Source organism: Puma concolor, chromosome D4 (assembly GCF_028749965.1).
Source record: "Puma concolor isolate L17-30 chromosome D4, mPumCon1.1.hap2, whole genome shotgun sequence".
Classification (NCBI taxonomy): domain Eukaryota; kingdom Metazoa; phylum Chordata; class Mammalia; order Carnivora; family Felidae; genus Puma; species Puma concolor.
Window position 1 is genome coordinate 41,266,365 of NC_141679.1, and position 18,284 is coordinate 41,284,648.

Below are 18,284 nucleotides of genomic sequence, written 5' to 3' on the forward strand. Positions count from 1 at the left end.
TGTCCCTAACCCTCATGTTGTTCCAGGGTCTATTGTGTAAATTAACCTATTGTGGTCGAAGCACAGATTTAGTTACTCGTGGTCTACTATAAAATAAATTTTTGTCATTGTTGGCTTATAAACTTAAATGAATTATTTTCCAGGAGCAAGATAATGCTGTGCAAAATATGCACAAGAAGGTAGAGAAATTAGAAGCTGAACACATGGACTGCTCTGACCTTTTACGGCAACAAACGAGTGAGCTTGAATTTAGCACTCAACGAGAAGAACGTCTTAGGAAAGAGTTTGAGGTATATTTTTCTCATTCTTTTAAAACATATATATGTTGGGGCACCTGGGTAGCTCAGTTGATAGGGTGTCCGACTCTTGATTTTAGCTGAGGTCATGATCCGAGGGTCATGGAATCAAGCCCTGAGTCAGGCTCTGTGCTGAGCATGGAGGCTGCTTAAGATTTTCTCTCTCTCCCTCTGCCCTGCTCCCCTGCTCACACACTCTCTCTCTCTCTAAAATAAAAATTAAAAAAAAACCCAAACATATATATGTTATCCAGTCAGTAATTTAAGGCCAGAGAAGGTTTTACTCTGTAATAAAATATAAAACTAATTTTTTCAGCATTTATTTATATTGAATATTTGGATTCTTTGAAAACATTGTGTCTGAGTAAATTATATTTTTCCCCTAATTTTTAAAATCTATCCATTTTTAACAATTCTCATGGAATATTTGGAAAATATGAGGGTAATTGTTTAAACTGTAAGGTTGAGGAAGCAACACAGGAAAGGTTTTTGCACACATAATATTAAATTCTAATTTTGTAGTTTGAATCCTATACTAGCTGCATGGTTTTGTGGGTAAGACTTTAAATGGGAAAGAAGCATCAATTTACAAATTAAAAATGTGATTTTTATGAGAGAATGATACTGATGATCAATTTAACTAATTTTGAGAGAAATCTATTTGTTCATTCTTCTTTTTAAAATTTCCTTTTGTTTGTGGGAAATGAAGTATTTCATTGATAAAGAAGTTTTGTTTTAAACATAATTTATAATTGTCATTAGGTAAATAAACATTTATAAAGAGAATTCCATGATAAAATGCTAGAGATGCTCTGGTTAAACTCACTGCTGTCATTTAACGTTGTTCTGGAAATTTTAGCCAAAGAAGTATATGATGGAAGAAGAGCAATAAGAATTATTATTGTGGGAAAGAAGGAGGTATGACTCTTATTATTTTCAGATGATACACTTATACCCTAAATAATCAAGAAAATCAACTTTAAAAATATTAATACTAGTAAGAACATTCAGTAAGGAGGCCAGAAAGAAAATAATATGTAATAATTATATATACATTCTTATATAGCAGCAATAATCAGAGAATAATATATTTAAAGTATTTAAAAAGTTTTCTTCACAGCGACAAAAATAAGAATATAATCAACTACAAACATCTTACAAGTTACAAAAAGTAACAGAGTCTTCAAAGAAAATGGTGAGACATTTTGGGAACACTCAACCCTATAATGATATGAATCCTCCCTAGGTTATATTATGGGGTAAAACAGTTCCAATAAAAAAATTCAGTGGAATTCTTTGGGGAAGATAGATTCAGAAATTCATGTTGAAGACTAAAGAGCTACCCGAGAGTCTCTAAAACATTTTGATAAGGGTAATGAGCGGGGACTTACTATTTCAGAAGTTAATATGCATTATAAAGCTTTAGTATTGTATTGCTTATGGTTATTTGGTCGTATGCAATAGAAACCAACTTTGGTTAGCTTAAATAGGGAATTCAGTGAAGAATATGGGAATCATATTTGCAGAATCAGGATGAAACCTGGGGAATTAGGCTCAGAAATGAATCCCAGAGCATCTCCAGAAGGCTTGGGAACAGAAATGATGGATGAAATTGAGATGAATTAGTATCCATAATTTTTATTTTTATCAGTAACAATTTGGTATCATTCGTTTTGTACTTGTATTTAGGATTCAAGTCCCAGAGAGAAAATATTTGACTGGAAGAGGTAGTTTGCCCCAAATAAATCTTTCTCAGTTCTACTAAAAATAAAGCCCAGGGGCACCTGAGTGACTCAATCGGTTAAGTGTCCGACTCTTGATTTTGGCTCAGGTCATGATCTTGTAGTTCGTGGGTTTGAGCCCTGTGTTGGGCTCTGCATTGATATTGCAGAGCCTGCTTGGGATTTTCTCTCTCACTCTCTCCCCTCTCTGCCCCTCCCCCCACTTGGACCTCTCTCTCTCTCTCTCTCCCTCAAAATAAATAAATTAAAAAAAAAAAAATTAAAGCCCACAGAGCACCTAGTTGGTTAAGCATTGAATTCGGCTCAGGTCATGATCTTGCAGTTCACGAGTTCAAGTCCTGTGTTGGACTCTGTGCTGACCTCAGAGCCTGGAGCCTGCTTGATTGGTGACTCCTTCTCTCTCTGCCCTCTCCTGCTGGCACCCTCTCTCTCTCTCTCTCTCAAAAAAATAAGTAAACTTTAAAAACATTAAAAAAAAATTAAAGCCCCAAAAAGAAATTTTTATAAAGAAAATTAGGGTCCAGTACCAAAAGAAGGGGAAAGAGATTGTTGAGTGGCTAAAAAGTACGGTAACTCTAAGAGCAGACTAATGGCATAGAATTGAAAGGCTGGTAGTAGACTTGTTGAATATATATAAAATCTAGTATCTTAAATCAGTGAGGATAGGAAAGATTATTCAGTGAGTCATGTTGAAACAATTGGTTAACTCTTTGGGACAAAATATAGTTAGATTCCCATCTTACATTATATTCTAAAATAAGTTCCAGTTGGATTAAAAAAGAGTAAAACATTAAAAACTGATAAACTAAGAAGAAGAAAATTTAAGTCCTTTTGCTCTCTGAGTGCAGTATGACTTACTACTAATCGTAAAAGCAGAGGAACAAAATCATAAAGAAATGGACTTATAGCTTTGATTATAAAAAATTAAAGTAATATACAGTAATACCTTGGTTTGTGAGCATAATTTGTTCCGGAAACATGCTTGTAATCCGAAGCACTTCTATGTCAAAGCGAATTTCCCTATAGGAAATAATGGAAACTCAGATGATTTATTCCACAGCCCAAATATATTCATATAAAAATGATTACAATACTGTAATATAATACAAAATAGCAGAGAAAATATGAAGAAAAATAAACCTACACTTAACTTTGAAAGCCTTCATGGCTGGTGTGAGGGAGATAAGAGAGAGAAGGGTTTTTGTGTAGGACAACTTTCACTATCACTAATGGAATCACTGCTATCTGTTGGCTCAATGGAATCTTTGTCTGCACGGGGGCCCTTGTATATGCTCCCACGGATGTTGACTTCAGTATAGTATTAATAAACTCTTGTCATAGACTGTATTTAATGTAACTGGCAATAAGGCAGCAGAGGAAAGGGTCTATATCTGCAGGCAGCCTGACCTAGAACCAAGCAAAGCATTCCTAAGCTTACTCTTGAATGGAAAAGGAAAGGACGGTCCAAAGGTGCTCTGAGGTGACAAAACATACTCTAGTGCCGGTTGTGGACACACCTGCCAATGTTCTGAAAAATCACTGATTTCTGCCAAACACCACGGCCTGAGATCAGGCATCTGAACATGGGAGATCACCCACAATCCTGCAGTGAATGACAGAAAGAGACGAGAGAGAGAGAGAGAGAGAGAGAGAGAGAGAGAGAGAGAACCATTGGCTTAGTTGTGATCATGTGAGTCTCGGCATCAAGTACTACTTGTATTGCAAGACATCGTTCATTTATCAGGTTAAAATTTATTAACATGTTTGCTAATCTTGCGGAACACTTGCAGAATGAGTTGTTCGCAATCCAACATTTTACCGTATAAGTAAATTCTCCACTTCAAATAAAATAAAAAGGCAAACAAATGAGAAAAGTATTTACAGGAAAGGGTAAATAAAACTCTATCTCTGTATCTCTCTATGTAAATCCCACACTATCTGATGAGAAAAAGGAGAAAACCTTTTTGAAAAGAAAAATCTACCAAGGACATCAAAGAAGATGTGAAAGATGTTCATATGGACAACAAACACATGAAAAATGCTTAATCTCACCATGATGTAAGAAAGGCTATAACACTCATTATGCTAAGATTAAAGAAAAAGAAAGCACCCAGTGTTGGCGAGGGTGATTTTAAAACTTCCTTTACCTTGCTGGTGGGAGTGTAAAGGCATAAAGCCTTGAAGGAGGTTCATTTGTCGGTGATCCTTTGCTCATTCTCATCGTCTCTGTAAGTTTTCTTGGTCCTCTGTTTTTTTCAAACATTGTTTTACATGGAAAGCTTTAAACAGATTTTAAAAGATGAACAGAATAGTATAATGAACCTAATGTACCAATCACCAGCTTCAACAATGATTTATATATGGCCAATATGTTATCATTTATACCCCCAGTCACTTTCCCCCCTTCTATATTACAGTGAAATGAATTTCAGGCATCAAATTATTTTAACCATAAGTATTTCATTGTGACTAAGAAATAAGGTGTCTTTATTTACAGCCACATTATCAATATCAAACCTGAATTGACAGTGATTACTTAATTCAGTCAAATATCCAGGCATTATTCAGACTTCAAATTGCTTCATAAACAGCAAAAACGTGTGTAAGATTGGGGTTTAAGTCAGAGTTCCAGTTAGGTCTATACGTTACAATTGGTTGATATGTTTTGTGAATCTCCTTTTTTTTTTTTATTAAAATTATTTTTTTAATGTTTATCTATTTTTGAGAGAGAGTGAAAGAGAGACAGAGTGTGAGCTGGGGAGGGGCAGAGAGAGAGGGAGGCACAGAATCTGAAACAGGCTCCAGGCTCTGAGCTGTGAGCACAGAGCCCGACGCGGGGCTTGAACTCACGGACCATGAGATCATGACCTGAGCTGAAGTCAATTGCTTAACCAACTGAGCCACCCAGGCACTCCATGAATCTCCTTTAATCTACAGATTCTCCATCTATAGTTTTGTTTGTTCCTTGTATTTGTAAGGACTCCAAATTATTTGTGGTATAGAGTTCCCACTGACTCTGCAGTTGCAGAACATCAAACATAAACAATGTTTCTTAGTATAGATCTTTTTTATTTAATGCAGGGGTGGGGGGCATGGTGAGCATTTTAGTTAGGAAACTCATGTCCTTCATTTTGAGGAATTCTTTTGTGTTATTTCTGCATGATTTTTTTCTCAGGGTTTTTTTTTTTTTGTTTTGTTTTGTTTTTGTTCTTTCTCAGGCTTTTATTATTCAAATGTTAGACCAACTGGATTGATGTTTTACTTTTTTTTTTTAATAGCCTTTCTGTTGTCTTTCTCTTTGTTTTTTACTTATTGTGGCTTCTTGGGAGATTTACTTGACTTTACTTTCTAATATTCTATTTTTTTTTTTTAATTTTTTTTTTTTTCAACGTTTATTTATTTTTGGGACAGAGAGAGACAGAGCATGAACGGGGGAGGGGCAGAGAGAGAGGGAGACACAGAATCGGAAACAGGCTCCAGGCTCCGAGCCATCAGCCCAGAGCCCGACACGGGGCTCGAACTCGAACTCGAACTCGACCGCGAGATCGTGACCTGGCTGAAGTCGGACGCCTAACCGACTGCGCCACCCAGGCGCCCCGACTTTCTAATATTCTAATTGAATATTTTCCTTTTTATTTTTAATTTCTGAGAGCTCTGGTTCTCTGTACCACTTAAAATTTTTTTTTTTTTTTTACATTTATTTATTTTTGAGAGACAGAGAGAGACAGAGCACAAGCAGGGGATGGGCAGAGAGGGAAGGAGACACAGAATCTGAAGCAGGCTCCAGGCTCTGAGCTGTCAGCACAGAACCCGATGCAGGGCTGGAACTCACAAACCACGAGATCAAGACCTGAGCCGAAGTCAGATGCTCAACCGACTGAGCCACCCAGGCACCCCTTTCTGTACCATTTTCATAGCATCCTGTTCCTATGAGTACTGTATTCATTTGTTTATTCAGTATTTATAGGGAGTTTTAGGCACACTAGGGTGCTTGAGGCATAGCAGTGAGCAAAACAAAGTTCTTCCCTCTTGAAGCTAACACTCTAGTCAGGGAGAATCACACATTAAATGAAACAAAACATGATAAGCCCTGTGGAGAGTAATAAATCAGACTAGGGGAAGTAATGAGTGATGGGACAGGATGGTTACCCTTTTAGGGTAGTGTTCATGGAAGGCTGACTTGATAAGATGGTATTTGAGTAGAGACCTAAAGGGACAGCCATGTAGATACCTGGAGGAAGAGCATTTGAGGTAGAAGGAAGTACAAAGGCCTTGAGATGTGAGTGTGCTTGGAGTGTTTGAAGAATAGCAAGTAGGCCATTGGGACTGACATGGAGAAGCTAGTAGGAGATATAGAAAGGTAGGCAGATTTTCTAGCCTTGACAGTCTTCTGTAATTCATTGTAAGAACTTTGGCTTTTGTCTGAGTGAAATGAAAGCTATTGGAAGGTTTTGAGCAGAGGCTTGATATGCTTCCTCAGATTTGTTTGAAAAGCATCATTCTTTATATACTCTTTGGAAAATAGCTTGTAAGAGACCATTTAGGACACTATTAAAGTCACCTAGATGAGATATATAGCATAGAGGAAGGGGTTGGATTTGTATGTATTTTGGATGATGGAACTGATAGAATTTGCCAATTAATTGCATCTGGCTTGTGAGAAAAAAGGAGGGAGTAAAGGAGAATGCCAAAGATTCTGGCATGTGCAAACAAGTGAATGGCATTGCCATTTACTCAACTGGCAAAGAGTGCAAGTGGTGTTGATTTGGGAGTGGTCAGGATTTTGCTTTTAGGTATGTTAGATAGGCATGCCTGGTAGACATCCATGTGGAGATTTTGAGTAGGCAGTTCAGTAGAAGTATGGGGGATGGTAAGGAATTTGGGGAAGTATTGCGTTGTGAAACTTTGAATGTTATAGGTCTTCTCTCTGTGTTGTTATAGTTTCTGCAGAGTGCTCTGCTAGTTTGCTCTGTGGTGGTTATAAAATGGAAGAAGGACATGGGGGGAGAATTCACATATCATACTGTTCAGCACACAGACTTTCCCCTGGTTTCAGTCTTGTGTACTCCCCTCCCCACCCCCTCTCTGTGTATTCCTATGTCCAGCCTCTGGTTCAGATTCACATCCTTCAGATGATAAACCTCAAGTGTGTATGGTGGTTAGGAAGGAGTAGTTGTTTGGCTACTTGAGGTGGAGATGAGTGTCTGGACGTTAAACTTCTAATGCTGATGGTATTTAAAAAATCTTTATTGAGATTCACCCATCAAGCATCCGACTCTTGATTTCAGCTCAGGTCATGATCCCAGGATCGTGGGATCAAGCCCCATGTTGGTCTCCATGCTGATTGTGGAGGCTGCTTAAGATTCTCTCTGTCTCTCTGTCTCTCTGTCTCTCTGTCTCTCTGTCTCTCTCAAAGAAAAAAATAAATAAATAAAGGAACATTTTTACCACTCAGGAAAAAAACCCATTTCTCTCAGCTCTAAGCAACTGCTACTCTGCTTTCTATCTCTATAGATTTGCCAATTCTGAGCATTTCCTATGAATGTCATCATGCAATATGTGGTCTTTTGTGATTGCCCTTCTTCGCTTAGCATGACGTTTCCACAATTCATCCATGTTGTATCATGCATCAGTACTTCATTCCTTTTTATTACTGAATAATATTCCATCGTATTATATACCACATTTTGTGTATACATTTCTCAGTTGATAGGCATTTGTGTTGTTTTCACTTTTTAGTATTATGAATAATGCCTCTATGGATATTTGTGTACAGGTTTTTGTGTGAACATGTTTTCAGTTTTCTTGGATACATACCTAGGAGTGGAGTTGCTGGGTCATGTGGTAACTCTGTATTCTATTTTTTGAGGACTGTTGCACTGTTTTGCACAGTGGTGGCACCATTTTGCGTTCCACCAGCAACGTATGAGGGTTCCAGTTTCTCCAGATCCTCACCAGTACTTGTTATCATCAGTCTTTTTGACGAAAGCCACGCTGGGTGGTGCGTAATAGAATGTTATTTTGGTCTTGGTTTGCATTTCTCTAATGACTAATGATATTGAATACTACTTCATGTGCTTGTTGGCCATTTGTATGTTATTAGAGAAATCTATTAAGATTCATTGTCCATTTTAATGGGTTATTCATACCGTACAAATGTCAGATGTTAATAATAAGGGAAACTTGGTGTGGGGTGTATAGGAACTCTCAATGATAATGCCATGTGTGAACGTGGCAAAGATAAAATTACTCACCCATGGTCTAATTTTATGTAAAGTTAGAGAACAAATAAAAAATCAGATTATATTCTAAATAATATTTGTAGCCTATTTGTCACTTGTGATGAACATTTTTTTCAGGCCAATGAATTCGGGAATATATCATCATATTTTAATTATCATTTAAAAATATTGTGTGGCTTATGGATGGCCTATTAAAAGATTAGAATAAAGTCTGAATATGCTTAGAATTAAAAAAAAAAACACCTTATTTAGAAGTCACTTTAGGAAGTGCCTGGCTGGCTCTTGATCTCAGAAGAGCGTATGACTCTTGCTCTCGGGCTTGTGAGTTTGAGCCCCACACTGGGTGTAGAGCTTACTTAAATAAGTAAACTTAAAAAAAAAAAAAGTCACTTTAGGATGTTATAAAACCCTATGATCATCACTGAAAATATTTTAATTGCCTTACAGGTGTGAAGAAATACTACATAACAGTGATTTCTGTCTTTTTTGTTTGTGTGTTTTGTTTTGTTTTGTTGTTGTTGATAAAATTCTTACAAAGCCAGTTTTGACTGAATTGAGGGAATGTCTAATGCCTAAACTTTAGGATTTGTTTTTGGATAACTTAGTATTGACTTTTCCTTGTAAAATAACTTGCCCCAGTTTCTTCTTTTATTGATTGATGTTGTAGACATAAAATTGTTTTAGCGTAGTTTTACTTTATGGTTTTCCTTAGCTACCCTGTAATTACTTTTGGTAATAACTAGGTCTCTGCTTTTGGAGAATTTGAAGCTTTGAAGTGTAGTCCAGATAGTCTCAATTTTTGTTCTGTTTATAAGAATTTTATAAGTGGACAATATAGTTCCCTGACTCATCTACAATTCTTTATATTTAAACATTTAAAATTTTAAATTAAAAAAATTTTGCTTTATATGGGCACCTGGGTGGCTCAGTTGGTCACGCGTCCGACTCTTGATGTTGGCTCAGGTCATGATCTCATAGTTTGTGAGTTTGAAACCCGCATCTGGCTCTGTGCTGATGGCACAGAGCCTGCTTGGGATTCTCTCTCTCCTTTTCTCTGCCCCTCCCCTGTGTGTGCACGTTCTTGGTCTCTCACTCTCTCCCTGTCTCAAAATAAATAAACTTAAAAAATTTTTTTTGCTTTATATTTAAGTGAATATATCTTGTCTTGGCTTTTGGCCAGATGGTGACATAGTGAAGGAAAAGTTAAATTTCCAGAGAGCATTTTATGCTACTTTTATATTCAATTGTGGAGACATTAACTATTAGTAATTCTAGGTACTTAAGTAATTGTCAGTGGTATTTTTTTAAAAAAGGATTACTATAAGATACATGAAATATGAGGATTAATATAAAAATAAATGAGACAATAATGTTAATACAGAGGGAAATTGTTAACATTTTAATTTAATAGAACATATTATCTAACGTTAATAGTATTACATTAAAGCAACTAATACAACAGATGTGTAGCCTAATCAGTGTTTTAAATTTTAGTGAAGTTTTCTAACAGTTGTATTTCATAAAACGGTGATTTCGTAACATGCTTGGATCAAAGCAGTTTATATATATATTTATATATATATATATATATATATATATATATAATTTGTATTAAAAAATCTGATAAACTATATACCACTGTGTGGCTTAATCATCTTAACACGGATCAGTGGTTTCTGAGATTTAAAAAAAGAAAGCAAACTCCCAATCCAATTTTATAAATGTGGTGCTGGATACCACAGAACCAAGGGAAAAGTGAACTGGAAAAAGAAATATCTGTGGCTTTTATAAACCTCTTTACAACTAGGGGAGCCCTTTTTTTTTTTTATCATGGGAAATAAACTTAACTCAATAAGAAAAGAGAAAAGAGAAGATGCAAACCTAATAGCGAGAGGACTGAAGAGTCCTGCGAAGATTACAGTGGAATGAGAACAGCCTGCAAATAAATTCTGAATTGCTTCTGTCAGTCATATTCTGTGGCATAGTAACAGAAAGCAGGGTAGAGTAGCTTTTTTCTCTGTATGTGTACTATACTCAAGTGAAAAAGGTAACGAAAAATGTACCTCACCTTTCCTGTTGTCCGTGAAGCCAACCTTATCTGATTTCACTTTTTAAAGGCATCATGTGTTTGTAGGAATTATTTTTAAACACCTATTTGTGTTCATTACTAATTATAAAGTAGGTAAGTGATGAAATCACCTGGGTTATGTAATTGTGCTTCGAAGTATTACATATTTTTGTTTTTATGTGCGTAACGGACTTTAAAATTGGGAGTTTATTAAAAAATTTGTTGAATACTGCAGTTTTTGTTACCAGGAAAGGTAAAGGTGATTTTTAGAGATGCTAAATTAATTTATGACCAGACTTTGTGTTGTGTCAATTCTGTCCCTGAAATTTCCTATTTTTATTTTTTGTGGTTTCTTTTATTATGTGTAAAAGTAATAAAAGCTCTTTTTTTTCCATTAAGCTGATTTACAGTCTGAATGATAGACTTCATTATTCACTCCTGGTGAATAAAAATGTGCTGCTGTATTTTCCAGTTGATTCCTGTAGTCATCAGGTTGCTTTCCTGTGTCGGTTCTGAAACTGTTAAGGCCCTGACTGTTGCTGCCCTCAGTGACTAGCTTTGTGTTTCCTCTCCTAAAACTGCGCAGTGAACCACGGTTGAGATGATGGGCATGGAGGGCTCTGAATGTTTGTACATTCACCTATTTCTTGAAACTGCTGTGTGATTTTATTTATATTTTGATGTATGTATGTATGTATGTATGTATTTATTTATTTTAAGTTTATTTATTTTGAGAGAGAGAGAAAGCACGAGTGGGTAGGGGCAGAGACAGAGGGGGAGAGAGATGCTCAAGCAGGCTCTGCACTGTCAGCACAGAGCCTGATGTGGGGCTTGAACCCATGAACCACGAGATTGTGACCTGAGCCAAAGTTGGATGCTTAACCAGCTGAGCCACCTAGGCACTCCTATTTATGTTTATTTTTAAATTAAATTGGATTTAACCATTTAGATTAAATGAACTCGAACTCATGATCCCAAGATCAAGAGTCGCACGTCTACTGATTCAGACAGCCAGGTGCCCGCAGGATAATAAACAGTAAAGGACTCATAGATTTTCTTTGTTACAGTCCTTTAATATTTGACTCCGTTTAAGTGATACGGTATTGTGGGGCTTCTGTTGTTCAAATACTTGTCAGATACTTAGAGACCTTGACCCTTTAAGATTTTTGTTTCTGATAATAAAAAATACTTTGAGATCTTCACTTTAAAGCCTCATAGTACAGGGGCGTCTAGGTGGCTCAGTCAGTTAAGTGTCCAGCTCAGGTCTGATCTCATTGTCGTGAGATCCACCGTGGGACTCGCGCCTGGCATGGAGCCTGCCTTACATTTTCTCTCTCCCTCTCTGCCCCTTCCCCGCTCATGCATGCTCGTGGGCACACACATATTCTCTCTCTCTCTCAAAAAAAAATTCTCAAAGTACAGTAACTCCTTCCCCTCCACCCCAGGTAGGAATAAGTATTGCAGTTAATTGTTTGCACAGGTATAAAAAATTATTTGCAGTCACTAAAATGTAACAAAATACACTGACCACTAAAATAATGATTAATCAGTCTATGATGATTCAGTTCCTTAGAATTATCTTCTTGAAGATGGATTATTACTCTATTGGTTACTGTGAAAGTGTCCATTAGTGGGAAATACCAGGTGATAAAATCTGGAAAAAGAGTTCAATAAACAGCCACTTTCTATTTATACAGCTGTTGACATTCTGGGGTAAACTTTGTGCAACTGTTTTGGAAACGGTGCTGTATAATGTACTAGTGAGAAATCCCTAGTATGCACTTTTGTGACATTTCCTCCCCTAGTTGTCTTGTTCATTTTAGTGAGCTAAATTTGGTGTATCAGAGCTTTGCTGCTTGACTAATTCCTTTAAGTTCACTGCTACCCTCTGAGCTGCTTATATTCTATTTGAGGAGAAAATAATGTAGTAGGAGCGGGTGTTTTTGCTCAGTCTTTCAGCAGTGTACGTGCACGTTTTCATAACTTTTGTGAAACTTTTGAAACAGGCCCATGGAAGCCACAGGAGCAGATGTGGTGCAGAGAGCAAATGTGGTCTGGAAATGTTTGGTTAGTTCTGCTGCTGAATTGGAGCTGGCGGCTTATACCCTGTGTTATGATAAAATAACATGTACCAAGGGATTGAGCCAGAGACATCCTTCTCTAAACTACCTTCTTCAAACAACAAACACTCACTTTTTAAAAGTGAAGTAGATTATCTAATTGGGCTGAACATGATTGAATGAGATGTAAATCATAAAATAATGAAATAGTTATGATGAATATATAGTATTTATTGAAGTAAAGATCTCTTGGTAGTATATTGCAGTAGGAAAGGTCACAAAAATCAGCTAATACATGATAAAATACGTGCTCATGTTGTGTTAGATAAAGAACTCTTGTTCGTAGTGTAAAGGAACAAACATGGGATAGTGTAGCACTTGTATTATAGGCAAACCTGTGTATGCTTAAATTGACCTGTGGTATGTATGAATTTGTGTTGATTTTTGTATTTTAACCTGAATCCCGTTACCACTTTTGCCCTTGCTTTGTAGAGTATGTTAGGACTGGGTACTAATGAGACAGTTCATGATTGTACTGGTTCTCTTAGACAGTATTGGAAAAAAAAATTTTTTTTGTGAACAGCACGTTGATGTTCCTCTAGCGCCCTCTGCTGGATATAAGACTTAATTCACCAGACTAGGAGATGGAAAAAAAAAATTATTAGGAGGGCCTTAATTTAATTATGTCTATCAACAAAGTCCACTTTTGGAAGTTTGTTTAAAGATTTGAAGATTTTTTTTCTGTCCTTACTGATTAATTGATAGTTTTAGTAATAACAGTTGATAGAGTTGTTTTCTTCTGGACATTCATTCAAAGCAGGAAGGTATGAAAATAAAGATGTGATCTCTGGCATATTATTTCAACCCATTTAGTTTTGGCCTGGGCAGGAATAACAGAGCCTCTCCTTGACTTTTGGAGTGTAAATCAGATGACTAATTAATTAATATGACATAACATATACATAAGAAATGAAAAGAAGACGTGAATTGTTGATTCTTTTATCATAGAATCACTGAATATTCTGTATAAAATACAGAATTATTATTCTGAAGACTATTATTTTGATAAGAGAAGCTTATGCATATGATTTTTGGAATCTGAAAAAAATTGTTAGATTGGTTTCTTCCCTCTGTCTTTATTAACTTTTTTTTTGTTCTAATTTTTTGTTTTCAGTGCCTATGGGCTATTTTCTTGTGACTGGTTAGGCTTCTTCTGACTTACAGAATCTAAGCTGAGCATTTTGTAGAGTTTACATTAAAATTTTTTTTAGGGGCACCTGGGTGGCTCAGTTGGTTAAGTGACCAACATCTGCTTAGGTCATGATCACACGGTTTCTGAGTTCAAGCCCCACATCGGGCTCTGGGCAGACAGCTCAGAGCCTAGAGTCTGCTTTGGATTCTGTGTCTCCCTCTCTCTGCCCTTCCCCCCATTTGCTCTCTCTTTCTCTCTCTCTCTCCTAAAAGTAAATAAAACATTAAGAAAATGAAAGAAAAAAGATTTAAACTAGTATTGGGCCTACCTAGAGTAATGCTCATTTTAATCTGGCTAAATATAAGAGTTTTTCTGCTATAGTAGATACCATGCTTTATACCTAAAACCAATGGGGATCCCTGTTCTAAGGATCAAAGTCAGCATTTAGAGGGAATTTTTTTCAGAAATTATGAAGTTGCCTTAGGGGGCTGTCACTTCTTTGACATTGTCTTTGGTTCTCATACTCAGGATTCTTTTTATTTTTTGTTAAGATATATTTCACATATTGTAACATTCATCCTTTTAAAGTATATTTTTAGTATATTCACAAAGTTGTGCAACCATTACCACTCTCTAATTCCAGAACATTCTCACTACTTCATGTCCATTAGCAATCACTGCTCCTTCCTCCCTCCCTCCCTAGCTACTGGCAATCACTAACACACTTTCTATCCCTATGGATTTGCCTATCCTGGAGATTTCATATAAATGAAGTCATACGATACATAGTCTCTTTGTGTCTGGTTTCTTTCATTTAACATATATTTTCAAGGTTCATGTATGTTATAGCAGGTATTGGTACTGAATGTTTTTTGGCTGAATAATATTCTATTATAGGGATACACCGTATTTTGTTCATCATTCATCAGTTGATGGACATTTGAACTGTTTCTACTTTTTGGTGGTTATGAAAAATGCTGATGTGAACATTTGTGTACAAGTTTTTGTTTGCACATGTTTTTATTTTTCTGGGGGTATATACCCAGGAATGGAAATGCTGGATATGGTGACTCTGTGTGACTTTTTAAGAAACTCAGAAACCATTTTCCATAGTGGTGGCACCAGTTCACGTTCCCACCAGTAATTTATGAGGTCTCTCTAATTTCTCTACATCCTCACCAATGCTTGTTATTTTCCACTTTTAAAATTATAGCTAGCCTCACATGCATGAAGATATATCTCTTTGTGGTTTGGATGTGTATTTCCCTGATGACTAATAGTGTTGGCCATCATTTGATATACTTGTCATTTTCATATCTTTTTTGGAAAAATGTCTATTCAAGCCCTTTACTAATTTTTTAAATTGTGTTGTTTGTCTTTTTATTGTAACAGCTCTTTGTATATTCTGCATACTAGACTCTTATCAGATACATGATTTATAAATATCTTCTGTCCTCTAGGTTGCCTTTCACTTTTTTATAATGTCCTTTGATGCTCAAAATTTAAAATTTTTATGAAGTCCAATTTTTTTTTTCTTTTGTTACTCATGCTTTTGGTGTTGTATTTCAGAATCTGTTGCCAAATCTGAGGTCATAAATTCTATGTTTTCTTCTAAGAGTTGTATGGTTTTAGCTCTTATATTTACGCCATTGATCCATTTGAATTCATTTTTATATATGATGTGAGTTAGGGGTCCACATTTATTCTTTTGAATGTGTATATCCCATTGCCTCAGCACTGCTTAATAAAAAAATGATTCTTTCTCATAGAATGGTCTAGGCTCCCTTGTCAAAAATCAGTTGACCATTGATGCATGGATGTATTTATGGACTCTCAGTTCTTTTCTGTAGATCTATACGTCTGTTCTTATGCCAGTTCCACATTGTTCCGATCACTGTAGCTTTGTAGTAGTTTTGACATCAGGAAATGCGAGTTTTCCAACTTTGCTCTAACTTTTCAAGATCATGTTAACTTTTTGGAAAGTGCTTTAGTAAAATTGGCTTTAATTCTGTGTCTGTCACCTTATGATGGTGAAATTGCTTTTTCATATAATAGCTAATAACTTTCCATGGGACTAATGTTTGGTGTGAAACATGTTTTGAGACAGGTGGTAATGAGTATGAAGGGAATATTTTATTTGATACATCTTAATATTTTGACAATATAGGTAGGAATTGATTGGTTCAAAGTCTCACCTTCCCACTGACCTTTTTTTTGCTTAGGAATGAATGGCTTAGTTTATTTTAATGATCTTTTCTGGTCAGAATACAATTTTGTTGGTAAATAATGATACCAGTACCATACTTCCCCACCATACTTCCTTTGCTTTTGTTGCTGTTTTAAAATGTTTTTCAGGGGCGCCTGGGTGGCGCAGTCGGTTAAGCGTCCGACTTCAGCCAGGTCACGATCTCGCGGTCCGTGAGTTCGAGCCCCGCGTCGGGCTCTGGGCTGATGGCTCAGAGCCTGGAGCCTGTTTCCGATTCTGTGTCTCCCTCTCTCTCTGCCCCTCCCCCGTTCATGCTCTGTCTCTCTCTGTCCCAAAAATAAATAAAAACGTTGAAAAGGAAAAAAAATTAAAAAAAAAAAACAAAATGTTTTTCAGTGTGGAAAATTTCAATCATCTGTGAAAGTCAGCAGAATACTAAAATGAACTTCATGTGCCTATTACTCAGCTTCAAGAATGATCAACTGATGGCCAACATTATTTCATGATTATCAGCTTCCCTTCCTAACCCCCGGTTTATTATTATTTTTAAAGTTTATTTATTTATTTTGAGAGAGAGAGAGAGAGAGAGAGAGAGAGAGAGAGAGAGAATCCCAAGCAGGCTCCACACTGTCAGTGTGGAGCCCAACATGGGGCTCGAATTCACAAACCGTGAGATCATGACCTGAACCAAAACCAGGAGTTGGTCACTTAACTGATTGAGCAACCCAGGCATCCCACCCCCAGTTTATTATTTTAAAGCAAATCCAGACATCATATAATTTCATCCATGAACATGTTAGTATGTATTTCAAAGAGATAGGAGTTAAAAAATACTAATTATTAAAAAAAATTTTTTTTAAGTAAACTCTATGCCCAATGTGAGGCTTGAACTCATGACCCTGAGATCAAGAGTTGCATGCTCTACTGATTGAGCCAGCCAGGTGCCACAATACCAATTACTATTACACCTAAAAAAGTAATAATAACTCTTTAGTTTTTTTTTTAAGTTTATTTTTATTTATTTTGAGAGAGAGAGAAAGCACATATGTGCACAAGTGAGGGAGGGGTAGAGAGGAAAAGAGAGAGAATCCCAAGCAGGCTCTGCACTGTGAGAGCTGAGGCTAACGTGGGGCCTGATCCCAGGGCCTGTGAGATCATGACTGGAGCGGAAATCAAGAGTTGGATGTTTAACTGACTGAGCCATCCAGGCACCCCTCTTTAGTTTTATATTTCCTCATTTCCCGTTTTTTTGAATCTTGAGTCTTGAGTTGTCAGACTAAATTATGAATATTTACCAGTTTCATCTTTCAGTGGAATGCCCGTTATTTCAAAATACTGTAGCAGTATAGGATATAAATGTCAGATTTTACCTTTAAAGATACTGTATTCTACTGACTTAAAAAAAATCATTTTATTGTTTTGGATTTAAATTCAATTTAGACCCAAAAGATCACATTTGGACTTACTGCTTTTTCTGCCCTCTGGAAGAAAGTCTTTTCTAGTAACTCACTAAGAAATATTATTGATAGGATTGCAAAATCTAACTAAAGCACATAAGTCGGTGTAAAAAAATATTTTGTGAGTTTCATATTTGTGAAACGGAGTGATTGACTGTCGAAGCAGAATTGCTTCTTGACTATGAAGGCTATTAGTAGCAAAAGGACTACAAAGTCCTCTAGAGAAGAAGGGATATTTGTGTTTTTGCTCTACTCTAAAACAAGACATCATGGGAACATGCTTTGCTCAAAAAAAACTAGTCATTTCTTACATATTCACAGACTGCTTGATTCATTTGTGAATTATCCAGTTTTTATTTATGCTGCTCCCTGTGTGATTCATTACATTACTGTCTCTGCAAAAAAAAAAAAAAAAAAAAAAAAATGGAAATAAGGAAAGGGTAGGAGGAAAGAGGAAAAATCAAATTAATCAAGTTGGGCCTTTAAAAAACTTCAGCTTTGGGGCACCTGGGTGGCTCAGTCGGTTGAGCGTCCGACTTTGGGTCAGGTCACGATCTCACAGCTCGTGAGTTCACGCCCTGCATCGGACTCTGTGCTGACAATCGGAGCCTGGAGCCTGCTTCGGATTCTGTGTGTCCCTCTCTCTCTGCCCCTAATCTACTCACATTCTGTCTCTGTCTCTCTCAAAAATAAACATTAAAAAAAAATTTTTTTTAAAACTTCAGCTTAGGCTAAATGATAAAGTAAATATAATTAATAGAAACTTCTTTCTTGTCCAGATTTTATTTGACAAGGAAATCAAATTAGTAATGCCTTACTCCATCACTATTGAACCATCTTTATTTGACAGACAAGACTCTAGGCATGGCTTTTCTTTGCTGCTGTTACCCTGAAACATCTATAGCTGTCCTTGCCCCCAACAGGCTTTTGGTCATGACCAGTGACCTCTTTGGGACTAGGAATCCAGTGCTTCCCAGGGTTGCATTTTCTGAGCAAAAATGGCATTCAAAAATAAAGCTCT

The 18,284-nt window shown here is 36.5% G+C and overlaps 1 protein-coding gene across 11 annotated transcripts in view; it reads left to right on the plus strand.

Moving 5' to 3' along the window:
• CCDC171 (coiled-coil domain containing 171) overlaps positions 1-18,284 on the plus strand; it is a 308,212-nt gene that overhangs the window by 43,156 nt on the left and 246,772 nt on the right. For all 11 annotated transcript variants that reach the window (XM_086685350.1, XM_086685347.1, XM_086685345.1 and 8 more), the window contains one exon: positions 144-290. In XM_086685350.1, coding sequence (XP_086541476.1) covers positions 144-290 — 147 coding nt within the window. The remainder of the gene's footprint in view (positions 1-143; positions 291-18,284) is intronic.